At 48.6% G+C, this 19,238-nt stretch overlaps 1 protein-coding gene across 3 annotated transcripts; it reads left to right on the forward strand.

Annotated features, from left to right (window-relative positions):
- Positions 1–22: 22 nt before the first annotated feature.
- Positions 23–19,123, forward strand: pip5k1bb (phosphatidylinositol-4-phosphate 5-kinase, type I, beta b). 3 transcript variants are annotated; one of them, XM_011615868.2, is made up of 15 exons: positions 23–230; positions 6,409–6,513; positions 6,596–6,661; positions 7,113–7,243; positions 9,239–9,356; positions 10,560–10,712; positions 10,822–11,121; positions 13,594–13,796; positions 14,145–14,228; positions 14,500–14,548; positions 14,628–14,712; positions 15,743–15,901; positions 16,385–16,508; positions 17,903–18,026; positions 18,113–19,123. In XM_011615868.2, exons 3-15 carry the CDS (start codon positions 6,596–6,598, stop codon positions 18,113–18,115), a joined length of 1,599 nt encoding a protein of 532 aa, XP_011614170.1. In that variant the 5' UTR covers positions 23–230; positions 6,409–6,513; the 3' UTR covers positions 18,116–19,123. The 3 variants fall into 3 exon arrangements, with proteins under 3 accessions (XP_011614170.1, XP_011614169.1, XP_029686109.1); XM_011615867.2 differs by having other exon boundaries at positions 24–230; positions 16,382–16,508; XM_029830249.1 differs by lacking the exon at positions 23–230 and adding an exon at positions 3,742–5,971 and having other exon boundaries at positions 16,382–16,508.
- Positions 19,124–19,238: the final 115 nt, after the last annotated feature.

Raw genomic sequence — 19,238 nt, forward strand, 5'->3', positions numbered from 1 at the left:
GGCCCACTGAATGGAATAATTGTGCATGTGAAGAGGCAGGGCTGCTCAGTGCAGGAGGGACATCTCAGTCGTTCGCAGCCTTTGAAAGAAACCAAGTGTCATTTTTGTTTTGTCAAGCAACCCGATGTTGAGAGGGAGCCTCGACTTCCAGAGGAAATCTATTATTTCCTGCGAGGGAAGCCACTGAGCCTGAAGAAAAGCCACAGTTCCACATCAGAAGAAGACGTCTGGTAATGTTTGTCTCGTGTGTTTTTATTTTAAATCAGTCTCAAAAACGGATGGGGTCCGAGTGTTTGGACGTCTGCCTTCCCGGAGGTCGCTGCGTCAGGTGTCGCGGCAGGTGCGAAAACTTGCAACGATGCAGGATTTTAGCGTCTATCGTGATTCCAACGTAACCCGAGCCAATATATGAAGTGAACAATAGTGAGACAGCATAAATGCGGGGGTGGGGGGGTTCTTGGGACTGACACTGTTCCTCTTTGCGGCTGTCAACGTCGGCTCCAGCCTTTGCTGCATCATCATTCGCTCCGTTTACACTCAACACCAAGTTTGCGGGGTCCTCCGCAGCAGCTCTCGCAGAGGTGAAATTAAATTTGGGATTGCAACCCGGCGTGTTCATTGGTAACCCACACAAGCGTGTTGGAGGGGATTCGACCCATACCCGACACCAGAACGGTGAAAATGAATGGAGAGCTTTCCTTGTCAGCAGCTCTGTTAACACCTAACCTGCCCAGTTTAACCTTTAGTGCAGAGAACGCGCAGCAGGCACCTGCTGGATCTACAGCTCAGTCCCAGCAGCACAACCCCGATATGCTGGGAGAAAGACAGCTGCTTCCCAAAGTTGCCCTTTATGCGGGGAAAATATCTCTGTTGGTTTAACAATGAAGGGGTTTGATGTGACAAAGGCGTCATTTGAACATTCAGGTCGGTTGTTTTCTGTCAGACTGAAATGTGTAGAGTGTGAACAGCTGATTTGTGTCTGTATTCATTATCTGCAGCTCAATAATCTGGCCACAGACATGGTTTGAATATCGCACAGTTTGGGGTTTTTGTGTTATAATGCTTGGTTATTCAACACGTCACAGATGCTGGAATATTACTAAACTTGGATTGTTATCTGAGGCTGAATAAAGACTGACAGCGGTAACCCAAAGCTGACTCATTTCAAGGTTATTGGGTTTTCAGGAGAGTTGTTGAGAGCTGTTGGGCAAGAGAAGTTTTTTTTTCTTTCCTACAAACCAACTTCTTGTTTCCTCATTTGACTGGGAGGCAGCGTGTTTGGCCTAGATCGGGCAGGTTGATCAGCCTTGCACAGAGGATGTTTGAAAGGGAAAGCAGCTCACGCAAATGTCCCGCCGTCCCCGTGTGACTAACACCTGAGGCCCAGTGTTGGGCCGCTGCCCTTGTACTCATATGTGGCCTGTCAGGGCAGCGTTATGTGTATTATGTAACATTTTCCACCTGAGTAGCAGCAGGGCTGCCGTATCACACCACAGCCAAAACCATGTCACCACAAATTATACGCTGAGCTCCTTCGCTCTCGATTGCAGCGCCCCCAGAAAGCAGCGAACAAACTGTGATCAAAACTGTAATAATGGCTGTCGGTGTTACTAAAGAGACATCTGGTTAAGCCGATGTTATGGGTGATTTATATACTGTGGGGAGGTTGCGCAACAGCTTCGGGGGTTATTCAGCGGAGTCTTGTGATTTGGGGGTCAAAGGGCACAGCGATGCACCACGCTCTTGATGTGCCATCGACTGCTTATTAAGGAATGTAAACTAGCTCTCAGCACGTGCTCCCTCGGTCATGGTCGCCGAGGTGTGGTCATGTGTCAGCTCTGGATGTGCGTGACGAACTTCTGAGGCCGTTCTGGACCATCTCATGTTTGTGCAGTCAGACGAGCTCCCAAACTCTCGGTTGTTAGGTTCTAATGTGCCACGTTATGGCTGCAGTACATGGAAACCACACAAGAAGGGTTATTTGTCCAAGAGCTCTTCATCTTAATCAGACCATGGACTTCCTGAATTCCTGATTTACGGCCATAAATCTGCTTCCTCTTGCGGTTTTAGAGGAGCAAATAAAGGCTGACTGTAACTACTTGATACTTATTCTCCTTTTTTCGTTCACATGTTTTTGAGGTGATATTATATTGAGGGTCATTTCTGATAGACGTTTTAGATAGAGGTTTATTAAAAGAAAACACTTCAAATGCTTAAAAATGATCCTCAGTAGAGTAGACCAAATGAATACAGAAACTTTGGTCTGTGCAGTTCTACACCCTCCACTTCTCTTTTCAGCTGAGTCTATCTAAGCAAAGCATGGCTCTCTCTCCCTCTCTCTCTCTCTCTCTCTCTCTCTCTCTCTGTTATCGGGTTTATTGTCCTCATTCATTGCTCGGGCTGCACTCATGTCAGCACATACCTCGCAGCAGGCCTGCTGATCGTACTGGGAAGACAGACCCATGTGATTTTTGTAAATATGGGTGCCATGGTTGATGTTCACAAGACTTCTATGAAAATAAAACCTTGTTACAGCTGGTTTTTTTCCCATATTTGGAAGCAATGAAGACACTTTTCATTAAAATCTGCTCAGCTTTACCTGATCGATGAGAGAGGGACGTGTTTAGCTCAGAGGAGGCTGGGGAAATGCCACTAATGGTGTCGCTAGTTTACACAATCAGAGATATCATTTTTAATCGCTTATCTCTGCTCATTTCATCAAAAGGGCCCTTTAAAATCGCTAGAAACTGCAAGAAAGTCGCAGGTTTCTCCTGTGATTCAGCACAAAGGAGTCAATAAACCTTCACAGTCACTTAAATACATTCCAGAGGGTCCGTTAAATTTCCAACTAAATGCAGAGCTTACGCTTCCCATCATTATCATTGTGACCGTAATGAGGTCATAAAGTCTTCCTTCTCCCCAGCTAGTGCCAGACGGGCTCTGTGAAAGTACTTGTCTCACAGTTTGCTTTTCCTTTTACACTGTTTTCTCGGGCGGAGAGAAGCAGGCGGCTCGATTGGCCGGCATCCCGGCAGGAATTCGGGATATTCGGAGGTTGTTCCGCCTGTTGATAGTGGCGTTGTTGTTGTTGTTTTGGCTGCGCTCAACCGCCGCGCTCTCTGCCTGCATTTTCAGCGCTGGCGTTGACAATGCTTGACGGGGGCCCACTCAGGGGTCCATATAGGCTGCTGGAGCGGGTGAGTGGGAGAAAGACAGGATAACATGAAAGGTCAGGACGCGAGACAAAGATGGCTGAGTGATCATAACTGGGAGTAAACAGCAGAAGTCTGCTGACGTGAAATGTCCTGGTCTTTATCTCCCCCACCGTGTGATCACTAAATCCCCTTCACCAGCGTGACTGCGACTGTTAAAAACCGTGCACACTCGGACGCGGACGGCCCGTAAACCTGACAGTCACACTGGTGGCGAGGAAGGCCACATGACCTTTGGACACGGCGGGGCTAAGCGAAACCACCCTGGCTCCACTGGGATGGGCGAGTCATCTCATTTTTTTCATGAGCTCATGTTTTTCTTTGGTGGTGGCATCGCACGCTTGTGCACACGACACTGGCGGCTCACATATAATAAATCGGCTGTAATGAGCCCTCACGGCGGTGTAGCGTCGAACCAACAAGCCCCTCTCTCCCTCTGCGGTCCTGCTGGTCTTCATAAACTCGTCCCTCCCTGCTCCATTGTGCCCAGCCCCCCCACCCCCCACCCCCCACCCACCCGTCTCAGCCTGAGTTGAATCATGTGACTGTACAGAGAGAAGTTGACCTCCTCCTCGCTGCTTCTCATGCTGAGGGAAACATGCTGGACTTCTGTCCCATCTAGAACTAGTGGATCCGGCACTTGCATTCGGATCATGACAGAGTCCTGCTGAGTTGGGAGGTTCCGTGCTTTGGTGGCACACTCTTCATCATTCACACCACGAGTAAAAACAAGAAATCCAATCAAGGCTGCGGTCGCGCTGTTGTGCAGATTCTTTGCAATTTACACTTATTTTTGGTGTTTAAGGTTCTTGACGCACACAATCCTTGAAGATGAAATAAACCAGAACGTTTAGACGAGTCCAAACTGAAGCCATCCGGCTGTTTTCCCACATTATTTGCTGAAGTTTGGAAAAGCTGTGTATTTAAGATGTGTGGCTATGTTGACCGGGCTCGTGTTAAAACGTGCACTGTAAGCTCTGTTTGCTTTGTGTGTTTTTGCATTATTAGTTTAGCTACCATGTTTGAATTAGGCGGCACCATAGCAACACCCCTGAACGCAGCACGGCTGCTTGTTTTTCCTGTCTTCGAGATTGATGAGCAGGTAGCTGACAGTTCAGATTCAGTAGATCTGCGTTTTACCCCCGTCTGCTCCGTATCAGCAACATAGCTTCCGTACCAGGACTGTTTGGCTATTGTTTGACTTCCGGGGGAGCCGGGGTGGAGTACCGGAGCCATGTGAGCGATATCCCAGAAGAGCCTGAAGTGTATTAGAATTTGAGATCAGTGTACTTTACTCAGTCTGTCTCTCCTCTGTGTGTCATCGCAGTGATGCTACAGACACACAGAATATCGCTAAAGTGGTTTTTCATGTTTAATCTTGAAGGAACTCAAGTCTTGAACGATGCTGTTGTCCTTATATTTCTATACTACACATTTCCTCTTTATTTACATGTGGTAGTCATCCAGAAAACATCCACTCTCTGCTCTAGGCATTGATTTGACATGGGTGCATTTTCTATTTGCAGCCACAGAAGGTGTCTTGTTACTTACGCGTTACATTGTATGTTCACTGCGTTTTTACCCCCCCCCCCCCGGTGATACACTTTCAGTCGGTGGTATTTGCAAAGGGAGTGTTTGACAGCGGTGAGACGCTGAGGAAGATTCATCAATTTTCGTCCACGCGTTTGCTCTTTTATTGAGAGAGGAACAACAGATCGGCTGTTGTTCTCAGCCGGGAGGCCTCACGTGGATCGTTCTGGAAACAGTCTGTTTGAGAGGCTGTGAGCTCAAGAGGTCCAAACACTTCACTTTTAATGCTGACACATTCGCCAGAGGAGGATAAAAGAGGAAGGTCCTTTACAGCTCCTCAAGTTTACAGCAAGACATCATACAGGTTCAATAGGTCGCATGCTTCACACCTCTTGGTGAGGATAAATCTCCCCGTTTGTTGTAATGACTGGAGGGTTGAACACCACAGGTTGAGCCTTTTCCTGCATTTGCCACTGGCAACACATTTGAATGTAATGCAAATGTTGCTTCCTCAGAGGGAACTAGGCTGAATCATATGTAAAAGTGGTGGGGAAGGCGTGACTGTACGGGAGTAGCCAGAGAAGAACGTCAGTCCACCTATAATGCACATGTGTTGTGCTCTTTGTTGATAGCAACAGAGGGGCTGAGGCGTCAAAAAGGTGCCTGTTGGCAGATAGGAGTGTCTCCTGCATTCTTTTATTATCTGAACACGTCTGTGGGCCTTTTTTGTGTGCATACTTCATTCTAAAGACTATTTTTAAACGTGGCTGTAACATATTTAGTTCTCTTTTGGCAAAGAATTATAGCATACACTGATATGACTAAGAGACCTGACAATAACATTGTAGCTGGATGGCTTTGGAGGCTTCTGCTGCGCATGAATCATGCGTATTGTCAGGTTGGATGATAGTAATTGGTTAGGGATGTGATTGCTGGTTTCACAGCGAAGGACTGGAGGTGAGTGCACTGCAAGCTGTTCAGAGAAGTCGTACAGTAGGGAGGGTTCTTAGAGCTGCAGGTGCATTTATATGCAGGAGGAGTGGCGACTGCAGGCATGTCAGAGGGTCCAATTTTCTCGAGTAGGCCCCTCCTGTTCTCTCCGCATCCCACAATTACAGAGCGCACATTCAAGCAGAAGTGAGGAATTGTCTGGGATCGGTGCAGTAACACTGGGCAGCACGCGAGGAAACCAGACAGGCTGTTTTTGTGGACTCCGCAGTGAGCAGCAGGTCAGTTTCGGCCCCCCCGCTGTGCCTCCTCCATACTTGCCGCAATTTCCGAGGTGACATTTGTCCAACACACACGAGAGAAAGAGGAGGAACGTGACAGTAAATATTTAAGTGCGGCGCGCGTTCTTCTAGCCGTGGCCGCGCTGCTCGTCTAAACAAGGCCGTCGACGAGAGTTGGGTTGCGTTTTAGTCCCGAGCGACTGTCAGAGGTGCAGCTCAGCAGCGAGAGTTTAGAAAGAGAATGAATTGCCTCTCATAGCGGCCTCAGATTAGCAGCAGAATGATGTCATCGGCCTTCACCCTAACCCACTTCATCAAGGAGTCTTTGCTGGTGGGCACGTTCCCCTCCGTCCTCAGTCTGTCACAGCCCAGACGTGGCGTTTCAGCAGCAGCCTTTCGTGTTTTTAAAAGTGTGCGATCACTCTGCTCTTACGCAGAAGATTCCCCGAGAGATCCAGATCTCCCCGACGCTCGCTCGCGCCGACAATCAAGAGATGTCACCCTGATTGCCATCTGTCTGGTGCAGCGTTACCCTAAGCAAGGTAAGGTCTCTGCTCAAACGCCCACTGCCCTGTGGCTATTACCAGCTACTCACCGCCTCGTGTTGTGTGTCGTCTGTTGCAGATGTCGACCACAGCAGACGGGGTGGGGGCTCCGTGGAGCACGAGCAGAGAAAAAACATACAAAAAGGTAAAAAAAAGTCCACAAGGTCTTTACTTTTACGTCACATGAGTCCTTACAGACGCCCTTCTGCAGCACATCATGTCGTGGCTTTGGACAAGGATCAGTCACACTTTTTTTTTTTTCTAAACTCCAGACGTCACTTTTATGGGATTTCTTAACCTGCCGCCATTAAAATGTTTTCCACGGCGGCTGTTCAGGTTAAGACGGAACACTTGTCAATGGTGCGTTTGTGCTGCTCTCCCTCACAGCAGAAGTGCGAGTGTATTTATGGCGTTTTTTTCATGTTCAGAATTCACAAAACTGCTGTCCAAAGGTCACGGTTGTGAGACGTAAATGGACTCATTCTCCCATTTTTCTGCTGAACTCAGTGGCGTCTGATTATAATGGAGACAGCAGTGACAGTATTCTGTAACAGCCCGACTAATGTGACGCTTTCTCTCCCCATTTTCTAATCTAGACCACGTCATCGGCCTTGAAGGGTGCCATTCAGCTCGGTATTGGCTACACAGTGGGCAACCTCACCTCCAAGCCCGACAGAGATGTGCTTATGCAAGACTTCTACGTGGTGGAGAGCGTCTTTCTGCCCAGGTCAGTGTTCTACAGTACCGAGTTCAGACTAACCGCCGCCTGAGAGAAATTGACGGTGTTGAGTGTAACCACAGACGCGGTCTTTGCCAGTTTGTCCACTTAAATGTGACACGTCGGGGTGTGGAAAAAACAAAAACAAATAAAAAGTATTTCTGGAAAACCGGAACTTCCAGTCAAAACTTTGCTGCTGGGTAGAAATTACAACGTCGTCATCTATCAACAAAGCGAGTTTTGTCATGATGCGGGCATAAAACCATTCCGGATAATCCTGCCACAGAAGTGTGAAATCAGCTCACAGGGCGCCACTTCCTGCCGCCTGTCTGGCACGTCATCTCAGCCTGTCTTCACCTCCAACAAACATGATAATCCACAGCAGAAGCCGGGATTCTGCAGAGCAATATTCGCAGAAACATCAAAATAGAGCAGAGAATTTTTACAGTGTAATCTGGACAACAGTGCTAATTTGATTCCTGGCTGAGAACGCAGTCATGTGACCAGGAATTGGAGCCTTACTGGAAAAACCTGAGATTCGCCAGCAGGATATGCAAACTCGGCGCTGCTTATGCAAACCTGCTCTCCTTACACACCTGTAAAGTAAAATCCACGTCCAACATGACGTGTCTGGTGGCCGCAGAGCGACAAGTGTTGTTCTGATTTGCTTGGATCAGCGTGGAAGCTGCGTTCCTCCTGCCGTGTACGTGAACTGAGAGGGCAGGAAACGGCGCTTGAGGCCGAGCAGCAGAACAAAACCAAGACAAAACAGGGAGGACGGAGACAGATATCATGCCTTATCCTCTTCTTCTCTTCCTCTCAGTTACAGCGATTCTCTGTTCTCTGTTAGCAGACAAACGCGGGCTTCTGTCTTTGTAGCCGCTGTCAGAGGATCCGACAGAGTGATGGAGACGACTATTTAATGCTTCGTCCCTCCTTTTCTCTCCTCTCCTCCCCTTTTCTCTTTTTTTTCTGCTGCTCTCTGTGGGTTTTTCCCGCTGCTGTTTGTCCTCTGTCCTCTGTTTTAAAAGACTGGAAATTTTACATATAACTTCGACTCCCACACGCAGTTTTCTTTTGTTTGTTGGTAGTCAACACACACGCGCGCGCACACGCACACACACATGGCCGATTAGTTTGAAAGAAGCATTTCCAGGTGCTATTTCTGGCTTCATGCCTTCTTGTAAAGTGTGCATTATCATCACGGCCTGTCAGACAGTGGGGATAGATCGCTGTTGTTGATTTCCGTCTGTTGTTGTCACCGTGTGAGTGTTACACAGCAGCGCCAGACTCTTGTCTGTATCCTATTACAAGCACACAACAACGCATTAGCCTAGAAACCACCCGAGGACCTCGAAAAGGCCCCGAGTTATCAGGAATTAAACCACTTTTCAAGGTGCCCTGGAAACAAAACCCTTTATTAACCCAGTTGTTGTAGTTTCAGGGTCAGAGTGTTTCGCCGAGCGTTTATTTAATGAAAGTGTCCACGGTTGACTTGTCCACAGGAACAAATGTGCTCGCAAATGTGTAATAGTGTTCCGCCGCAGGCAGAGAGAAAACAGGCTTGTTCCGCGTGAGAAGGTCTCGTCTGACAGTTAAGCTAAAAAAACAATGAAATTATCAGGTTTTCTTCCATTTCGGCCTCGTTTTTGTTCTGCGTATGTGGGCATTGTTTAGGTCCAGTAATCAGAGCTGCCAGCAGTCTCCAGGCAAAGAACTGTATACAGGCCGGTCTGTCACCACCGTCCTGGTGAACTGTAGAGAGCTGCTCCACCCTTTACTGGTTGAGGTAGATTGTGGGGCCGCCACTGACAGTCAGTAATGTAGATATCAGGAAACAATGCTCACGTAAGGCTTCACCCCCCCCCCCCACCGCTGCTGCTCCTGCCATTGTTTTCTTGGAGGAGTGTCTCTGACTGTGACTTTGAATTGAAAGCTGGCTAAATCTTTGGTTTCTGTTTGAATGTATCTGATATTGATTGGAATGTTTCTCGCACATCCCAGCGAGGGAAGCAACCTGACCCCGGCACACCACTACCCCGACTTCCGCTTCAAGACCTACGCTCCCCTGGCTTTCCGCTACTTCAGAGATCTGTTTGGCATTAAACCAGATGATTACCTGGTAAGACTCAATTTTACCAATAAACATGTAGACAATGCTCTGCTCTTATGAGAAAAAAGTCCATCCTTCAAGGACGGGAAGGATTTTCAAATAAAATTAAGATGTTGTTTCGAACCAGATGTTATGTGAAGACTTTTTCCGATGAAAGCAGCCACGCTGGCTCGTCAGCAAGCTGCAGTTCAGTTGGCAACAACTTAGACTATTGATCTTTTTACTTCCTTTAGTGATAAAGTGATTTTTATTAAATAAAACATGCAGCGTTGTTCCAGCTAAATCTCCCGGATGGTTATGACCCACCCTATGACCGATCAAAAAAAGGTTATGGGGAACCTACTGAGCAGGAAATGAAATAGAGACGCGGGCGACAGCTGCTTATTGGAACTTTCAAAGCCATTAACAAAGAAACTGAAGCCAGATCACGGATCAGGAAACTTATTAAAAAACTGGCAGTGATAAATGTCAGCGGCTGCGTTCGGTTAGTGTTTAAAAGCCTCTAAGAGGTGCGTGTTTGCTAGACAAAGACTTCAGTGTGAAAGCTCTTCCGTAGTTTCACTCATGGCTCCTAATACTGTCCGTCTATCCTTGCTCAACAGTGTATACGATATAACTTAAAGCCTTTACAGGTTTTGCGATAATGTTTGTGAATGTTTATTATGACAGGACGTTATAATTAACATGTTCGAAAGAGACGCGATTTGAATATTAATCAAAGCAATCGGCATCAAGTCGGATTCTCCTTCCTTGGAGCTGGCGTGAACCTTTGAGACGGGCCTGAAAATTAAAGTTCTCACTTCCGGGTTGTGGTTTCCTCATTTTCCTGTTTTGGTTTGCACCCACAGTGCATCTATTCATAGAGCCTCAGTAGCCTTCAGACAACCTGGGGCGCAGCAGCGTCACACACCCTTGGAGGATGTGAGGAGAAGCGGTCTGCAGCCCGCAGAGGTGTTGTACCTCACTGGAACTCCTCTGTTCCAATGGGAGTGGCTCTGTGTACCCAGGTTATAAACCGGCCATTATAATAGCGTGTTGATCCTGTTACAGCATATAAAAGTTTAATGGAAGGCCCATAAAACCAGTAGAGCTGTGCTCCAACGACCACTGAAACCAATCTGATTGATGTGGCGTATTTAGATTTTTATTTCTTTCCTAAGCTCATGCGTATTTCTGCAGTGTTTGATGCTGAACCTGCTTCTCATTACTCAGTACTCTTTGGTAAATGAGCCCCTGATCGAGCTGACCAACCCGGGGGCCAGCGGATCTCTTTTCTACCTGACCAGCGATGACGAATTCATCATCAAAACCGTCCAGCACAAGGAGGCCAAGTTTCTCCAGAGGTTACTGCCTGGCTACTACATGGTGAGAGGAGCAGCACAGAACTCAGTTATTCAGAACTGAATCCTCCCTGCCGCCGTATGAGTTATTCCTTTATGGTCCCAGTAAATCAGCAATGTCTTTGACCTCACAGAACCTGAACCAAAACCCACGCACGCTGCTGCCCAAGTTCTACGGCCTGTACTGCATCCAGTCCGGAGGCATCAACATCCGACTGGTGGTGATGAACAACGTGCTGCCGCGCTGCGTCAAAATGCACCACAAATATGACCTGAAGGGATCCACCTACAAGAGAAGGGCTTCCAGGAAGGAGAGGGAGAAGGCTTGTCCCACGTTCAAAGACCTGGACTTCCAGGACATGCACGAAGAAGGGCTTTACTTCGACACGGAGACTTACAACAACCTGATGAAGACCCTCCAGAGAGACTGTCGGGTATGTTTTATTGGTGTTCCCCAGGCCGTTCGCGGAGAACGTCCCTTCGTTCTCTACTCAAACGTTCTGACCCGTGGGCAGACAGGGTCGTCAGGTCACGCCACATCAGGGTGGGATTGCTTTTAATCAGAGTAAAGAGACACCGAGTCGGCTGAAATTAGATATTTATCTAGTCTTTATATGTAATTTTGATATTGTTTACTCTCTGTTTTATATGACTGTTGTTTTTGTGGAGCCTTCCAGACCCTGGTTTAACCCCATGTTTACCAGTTATTGAACATCTGTTGTGTGGGGCCCAGTCACTCAGCCTCTGTCTGCCAGGAAATTCAAATATTACTGAATGAATGAGACAAGGTCCTGCTGAACCAGACCTGGGAACCCTAAATGCAACTATCCTGATGACTATGACCAGTTCCAGGTTAAATTCAACTGGGTTTACTAGGTATTAAATGGAAGAGTTACTGGTACTGAAGAGTGTGATGCTGTATTAGGTTGGAATTTTAAATAATAGAGGGTTTGGCTCTCTTCTATCTTCTTTTGAAAGACACCATTTTACCGTAGATTATCACTCATTAACTGGCACTGTTTTTATTTTCCATCCTGGGTTGGGAAATACGCGATTTACAGCGTCTGTGTTGGGAAAAGTGGTGCGCAATTCCAGCAAGGGTGCTCGCTGAAGGAGAGCAGCTGTCTTTCGGGCCCACATTTCTGTCTTACTCGCAGACTTTTGGGCTCTGACCTCACCAAGTGCTCCCTTTAGGCCGTCATAGTCGTCTAAAGGCTGATCTCCTCTATTGTGTCCCGTGTTTCCTCAAGCGGACAGCAGAAAGACATCCTCCCCTTCTGCTGTGTCAATGTTTGCTTAACCTGGCGATCGCCTCCCATTTACGACTGTGCCAAAACGCGTCCGAGTCACGCCTTTCCAACCTGGCCTGTGCGTGTTCATACCTCTGCGTGCCACATACTGCATGTGTAAATGTCGAATCCAGCGTTTTTGATGCGGCGGGTGGAGCCGGACGTGTTTGTGCGGCAGCTGTTAGATCCTCTCTGCCGCGGTTTGTTATTGTCACGGCTTCCTGCGCTCCCCTCCTGATCGGGAAGCGAAATGCCCTCTAAGCAGAATCGCTCTCCATTTCCATGAGTAAGCAGCTGACCCCGTCGCCCCCTGAGAGGCTGCAGCCCAAAACACACGGGATGGGGGGGGGGGGGGGGTCAGCAGAAGCCAAGTCAAAGCACGAAAGGGGGCATAGGAGGCAAAGAGGAAGCCAAATGTAATAAGGTCTCTAACGCAAACAGACTTTTGGTGTTTTTCCAACCTCGGAGGGTCACGATGTCTTTTTCTACAGGGATATTGGGGGTGGGAAAAGGGTGGGGGGGGGATGGGATGAAACAAAGTCAGTTGCATATTTCCGCTTATTCCTTTCCCTCTAAGTTACTCCACAGCCCCCCTGATACTCTCCAAATGCCAAAACAACACGCAACATTAATAATTCATGTCGAACCGCGCGGCGAGTGTGAGGCAGAAGGGAGAGTGTGTGTGTGTGTGTGTGTGTGTGTGTGTGTGTATGCACGTGTCCTGCGTCGTCGACGAGCGTTTTTTCTCCTGATTTACATCAGTGATCGTCACGTTCCTGCTGCTAATGGTGTTTATCCTTCAGACGGGAAGGTTGTTTCAGCTGAGGAAGGTCTTCATATCTGATTCAGGCTTTCCGCTGCACTCTCAAATGTTTCAGAAGAGCAGATAGAGGAGGATTTTGATATTACTCTCTGCTTTGGGGGGGTGGGGGGGTTAAAGAGGCACAGAAATGGCCCTCCGTAGGCTGCTGGCTGTACGCAGCTCTGGGGATGCTAATCACTGATATAGAAATGTCCCGGACAGAAGCTCCTCTGATTCTGTTTGTCTCCGTCTGTCTATTTTGTGGTCGCGCTTTCCAACGCAATTGTACGCGAGTCTGTCTTTACACACCAGCCGCGTTTGTTACGGTAAACTGCTGCTTCCGTCTGTTTGCTGCCACCTTGTAAACATTTACTCAGGTCTGGAGCTCAGCTCAGGTCACCAGATCTGCCTGGCTTCCCTGGCGCTGTCCCTCATCCCAGGCCCAGATGAGGAGCGAGCTGTTTTTACTGGAGACAAGGAGTCGCGGTCTCTGGGAAACTGGGTGGAAGGCTCCCTCAGACGGGTCAAAGTGTAACACTTGGCTCACTGTGGAGAAACACCGTGTTTATTTAGCTCCAAGCTGCTTTAAACAGAGATTTCCTTCTGCGAGCTCGCAGGCTTTGAGGCCTCGAGGCCAGTTTTGGTGATGAAAGTGGTTTGGGAGGGAAAAAGGTGTTTTTCAAAACATTTCATCACGATGTTATATTTACCGTGCGGGAGCTGAAGGGGGAGCGGGCCAGAGAAATTGCGAAATATCCTGTCCTCACAATCTGGTGTTTGTTCACACTGTTTTGGCTCCTTCTAACATGTTTTAGGTGCTGGAGAGCTTTAAGATCATGGACTACAGCCTCCTGCTGGGCGTGCACGTCCTGGACCAGAGCCACCGAGAGCGGGGAGAGCCCGCTCAGGCTGGGGGGGACAGCAAGAGACCCGTGGGCCAGAGGGTGCTCTACTCCACCGCCATGGAGTCCATCCAGGGAGACGGGAAGGCCGCCGAAGCCCTCACCACAGACGACACGTGAGTGAGCTCAGCAGGGGGGAAAACGCAGATTACGCGCACGTATTTGGGCAGACGCGCTCCGCCGCGGCCGGTCTTGCAATCGCCACCTCTTCTCTCCCGGACGCCGTTATACAACTGCTCAGACAGCACACAGAACGCTCCCAGTGTACACAGTCAGGCTCCCATATAACCATGGCGACGCAAACACAAACACGGCGTCTGTCCGGCGTATTTACAGCGCCGCGCTCGAATGGAAATAACCGCCGGTGTTTCTTTTGCAAACATCTGCGCGGCGGCGTCAGTCGTTTCAAACACGGCAGAAGAACAGCGGCTATGTTCTTTCTCTTTGCTTCTCTTCCGCTCCAGGATGGGTGGCATCCCTGCCAGAACATACAGGGAAGACAAACTGCTCATCTACCTCGGCATCATAGACATCCTCCAGTCCTATCGGTAAGAAACGCCACCATTCTTCGCACCTTTTTTCACCTTTTTGTCTAATTGATGTGGTGTAAAGAGCTCAGAACTCATGACAGCAAGCTTCTTAATGTGTAATCTATATTACAAAGGGATTATTTCGTAACAAGTCGGCACATGTCTTATAAAAAGACTTTAACATATGAGCATCGATGCGTTTCCTCCTTGAGGTGAACTTGCAGTGTGTGTTTGATCCAGCACAAACGGAAATCCTTGACAAAGCAGCTTCCTGCTCGTGTTCCCACAGGTTCATGAAAAAGTTGGAGCACTCCTGGAAGGCCTTGGTGTACGACGGCGTAAGTTCAATCCCCCGACTCTTTGCCGCACTCTGAAGGCGTCTGAGGGTGCACTAACGCCCCCACCGCCTGTCCGCAGGACTCCGTCTCGGTGCACCGGCCGGGGTTTTACGCCAGCCGCTTCCTCAAGTTTATGAGCACGAGGGTCTTCAGGAAGAATCAGTGTAAGTCCAAACTGTCGTTCGCTGTCACTTCAGGAAGTCGACACAATAAAGAAACGCAGCAATAGGAAGCGGGAAATCCTGATGTGACCTGTGACTGTTTCACATTCAATCATCGTTAGCCGCTTTATGTGTCAAACGTGAGATGGAACAATACGTGTGTCCTGGTATTACACCAAAATACTCATTCTACTAGCAAAGTCAGGACATTTTTGCAACCGTTTTGCCCCACAGCTTCAAAGGTTGCAGCTAGGTTAGGCTTATGATTGCTGCAGTTAGGGGGTGAGTTGGGATGTTAGAGTTAAGGTAGGGAGCTGGCGTATGTATTAAGTCCTCACAAAGCTAGAAGTACTGGGATTACTTTTACAGGATCTGTCTTTACTGGTGCGTGAATTTCATAGGGATTTAGTAGACTGAGGACAAATATATCTAACTCTGATATTCAATAGATTAAAGATTAATTATACTTCTATAATTCATCTCTAGGGTGAGGTGGGACCTTTGAACTGGCTCAAACTTTGGTTTGACTGTAGCATTACGTAAGGCCTTACTTGTGGGTCCACGACTGGCGTGTAGAGGCTGGGTCGGACGCCGAGGTCACGCTCATTCTCAGTAATCGCCCTATTTGGAAATACACAGTTACAAACCAGGAAGGGGGAATTAAAGCCCCTGCCAATCCTGGAGGGGAGTTTAATTCAGATTCCCGCTTCAGAACTTTGCATTTATATCAAATCTGGTAAGGATGTTGCATAACCATGGAGACCCCCCCCCCCCACCCCTCCCTCGTAGTCCCGTCACAAGATGACAGCAAGGGATTTAATTTTAGGCCCTGCTCGGGATGTCTTCGGGGAGCCCATTGTGCATTTTACTGTTTAATGGCCTTCCTAATATTAGAGCTTCATTCTGCACGTGAACATTGTTTCAGTTAAGATGGTGATCTCGTCGAAGCCCCCCCCCCATCCCCCCCATCCCCCCCAACCCCTCCGCTGCTTGTCTTTACTTCTCTTTGTTTTCTTTTTTCTTTTTTGCACAGCGATTCGATTTTCCCCTTCAAAGAGGACCCGCACTTCCATCCCGGCTCTGAAGTCGTCCTCACAGGAGATCCTTTCATCGCTGGCAGATGAGAGGAGCAGGGAGGACAGGAAAGGCAGGCTGGGGGGGGCCTACAGTCTGGCCAGTCTGGATGGAAGAGGTACACAAAAGCATGGCCATAAGAGCCATGAGATCACTGAGATTTAGGTCCTCCTCGTGGGTCCTGAGCAGCCACATGATTCGCTCCTAAACTCGTGCCCCCCCCTGCCCTAATATCTGCCCTCTCATGAATCCAAAACAGCTGGAACATTGTTATTAGCTTTTCCCAGAAAGCAAAGAGAGAGGCAGCGGAGGGGGGGCGTCCCCTTATTCGAGCCCGTGTTTGAGGAATGTGAGGTTTGACACAAAGTCCCGCCGTCAGACAGCTGCGTTTGACCTTTGCATCCGGCACAATGACGCCTTCGCCAGTGCTGCGTGGAAGGAATCGAGGTGTGGGCGTGAAGCCGACGCCCCTTTCTCTCTGAAGCTGCGGCCCCGTCTTTTCCCCAGTTGATGTCACATAATTGGCGCTTTCCTCTAAAATCAAGGGAATTTCTGATTTTCCAGACTGCCTAATCTTTCATTGTTTACTTCTCCTCAGCAGTGTTTGGATCGTACCTGCGCCCCGACCTGGTCCCCGCACACCCGGGTTACTACGACGGCTCCTCCACAGGAACCATATCCAACTCTTCTGTCTTTGTCAACGTGGACAACCAGACGGAGGACAGGTACGACCTTTGACGCTTCCCTCCGCTCCGTTGGCTCCGCTCCCGCCTTTTAACCCGGCGTTCCACGTCGACTCGGTAGTGGGGGCAAAGATCGAGCGCTTGAAAAAAAAATAGGACACAGAGTCAAGGTGCAGCAATAAAGGCGAGAGGGAAAAGTGCGGGGCCACGTGCACGCGCGAGCGTCAGCGTCACCTGTGCTTGAACAGTGCTGACGTATGTCGTCATGCCAGCAGCAGGGTGACTCATTCGCTTTGTCTACAGAAAGACAATTCTACACATACAGCTCAAGGATGTTTGACAGGGAGGAAAAAAAACACCCTGCAGGAACATTGGAAGAGCTCCTGACATCATTTATGCTGCAGATCTGGCCTTTGAGCTCTGTAATCCGATAAAAACGACCCCTAGTTTTCTTCCCTTTCTTGGAAAGAGCCCTCTGTTTTATTCCCGTTTATCACAAGATCACAAATTTACTAATGACGACGGATGTTTTCCGCAGGATAGCCACCTTTATCTCGGGATTCCACATTCGTTAAGCAATTATCCCGGAGAAAAGACATGTTCGGGATGGCAGCATCATAAATCTCCTGGATACAAATCAAATCACACGTGATCAAATCATACGTGCTTCAGCTCCACTGGGCGAACGGGGGGCTCGTGGGAAGTGGACCTAGAAAGTCGTTTTGCAGAGCGCTCCCAGCTTCAGAGCTGTTTGTCCGCTGCCTTTCACACACATCCCATCTGTCACCACTCCGTCTGTGCAGCAGTGTCAGGTTCAGGCTCCACTGCGGGCCTGGTCTCGCCTCTTCAGCTCACCTGCTGCCACGCTGACATTGTTCTGTCAGCTGTCAACATGAATATTTAAACAGCAACACATTTACTTCACTCACAGAAGAGGGCAGGTGGAGCTCTGGCTACCTTCACCACAACATTTATCTACGTGCGTGTTTCACAAAATGTCACCTGACAGTTTTAGATGGCCCGTGCATGGTCTTCATCGCCCCCTCGTGGTCGGGGTTTGGTACTGCATATGTAATTAACATCCTGAAGCTAAAATGTTCCACGACTAGTTTCTAGTTTCATTCTTTTCCCTCTTTGATATAACGTAAGAGTGATTTCCACATATTGATAGAAGAGTCTGTCGGGGAATTTATGTTTTAATGTGTTTGGGGTACGTCTGTCTCATCGAGACATCTTTCATTTCCTGTGATGCGTTTCTGACAGGGCTTTTTTAAAACCTCTGAGGGGGAGCCCTCCTCTGGCCTGTGGTATTTCTCCCAGTCTCAATCATGTTCAGGCTTTACATTTTCCAGCTGTGGTTTGCACAGCTGCACGACCCCACTGCGGACGTTAAAGAGCGCCTGCAAGCTCATTCGAATCACGTTTCTGCGCTTCAGGGACGACGTGGCGTCCAACTCCACGTTCACCCTGGAGGACAGCGCTATCTGTCTGACATCGGAGCAGAGCACCGTGGACGCGGACATCGATCGCGACGACGGCTCCGTTCTCGACGTCTACTTGGTGAGACTTTTCTCCCTTCCTCTATTCAACTTGAAAGACGCGTCCAATGAACGTCTTTTTGTCTCTGTCTCTCTTCGGCGCTGCAGTGAAGCGCAACTTCACCACCTCCGTTTCCTCCTTCCAACACAAGACAATCGCTCCATCGGATGGGCCAAACGGGCTTTTGAATTCCGCTCCCAGTGCTGCTAGATCCATTTTGCCACTTCTGTTGCCAACATCTAAAAAGACTGAATTATTCTGCCAGTGGAAAAACGACGGGGGCCCTGGAGGAACTGAGGGGTCCTGGGAGGTGAAGAACGGGGGCCGACCTTCAGAGCATGCCACAAAGTGTGCCATCAAGTTTTATACATGTACAGTGTTTCCGTGGCCAACGTAAACATATTTCCTATCTATATATGTAAGAGAGGAAAGGGTGAATACATTTCACTGTTCTCTCCTCATGAAGACATTTAAGATTTCAAAGCGTGCACCTGCAGCAGACGTTTACGGTGGATGTGAAGGCGTCTTCATCACGAGAGGACCAAAAGGGTTCTGAAGTTCTGCAGGCCCGACACGGCGCGGCCGTTTCAGCAGAACCAGGCTGCTGCGTCTGCGACAGGAACCGTGAGCAAACACGGCGACGGGATCTGGACTGAAGCACAGAGCCGCTGCTCCCACCCCGGAGAGAAGAAAAAGGCACTTTGGATACAGGTTGTGATTACTGTAAGAACTGTTCACTGAGGGCGTCGCTGGGGGGGCGGCCCGCCTGGAATAAGCACATTAGGATCAGTGAATCTCGCACTTTCCTCCTCTAGAAACCCTCCGTAAGTCACTGAGTGGAGCTGATAGACGTGTGAGGTTTGCACCATGATTGAGTTGCTTTTACTCAGGAGATCATAGACGGTCCACGTGACGCTACAACACACACACACACACACTCAATAAAGCTGTCTGATACCTCTGCATCAACTATATTCAGATACGACCACGATCGCGTCACTTGAAATCATAATTTATTCTGTAAATCCAAACATTTTACCTTTTGCTGAAAGATATTAATGAATGTAAAGACAATGCATATTTATATAGAGTCCTATAAATAAACTGCTTTAATGCAACGGCTGGTGTGGTTCATCTTTGAACTACGGATCCCAACACTTCAGGAACTTTATCCATTCATATGGGATTTAATTTGGGAGTGAGGCGTGGAGATTTCAGCATAAAAGCATTTTT

This window comes from Takifugu rubripes, chromosome 21, assembly GCF_901000725.2.
Source record: "Takifugu rubripes chromosome 21, fTakRub1.2, whole genome shotgun sequence".
In the NCBI taxonomy this organism is placed as follows: domain Eukaryota; kingdom Metazoa; phylum Chordata; class Actinopteri; order Tetraodontiformes; family Tetraodontidae; genus Takifugu; species Takifugu rubripes.

What these genes read in the sequence shown, in the direction of transcription:
- pip5k1bb (XM_011615867.2), top strand. Translation starts at nt 6,596, where the DNA reads ATGTCGACCACAGCAGACGGGGTGGGGGCTCCGTGGAGCACGAGCAGA. An exon ending in TACTGCCTGGCTACTACATG is followed by an intron (nt 10,713 to 10,821) that starts GTGAGAGGAGCA and finishes TTGACCTCACAG; the next exon opens with AACCTGAACCAAAACCCACG. An exon ending in GACATCCTCCAGTCCTATCG is followed by an intron (nt 14,229 to 14,499) that starts GTAAGAAACGCC and finishes GTGTTCCCACAG; the next exon opens with GTTCATGAAAAAGTTGGAGC.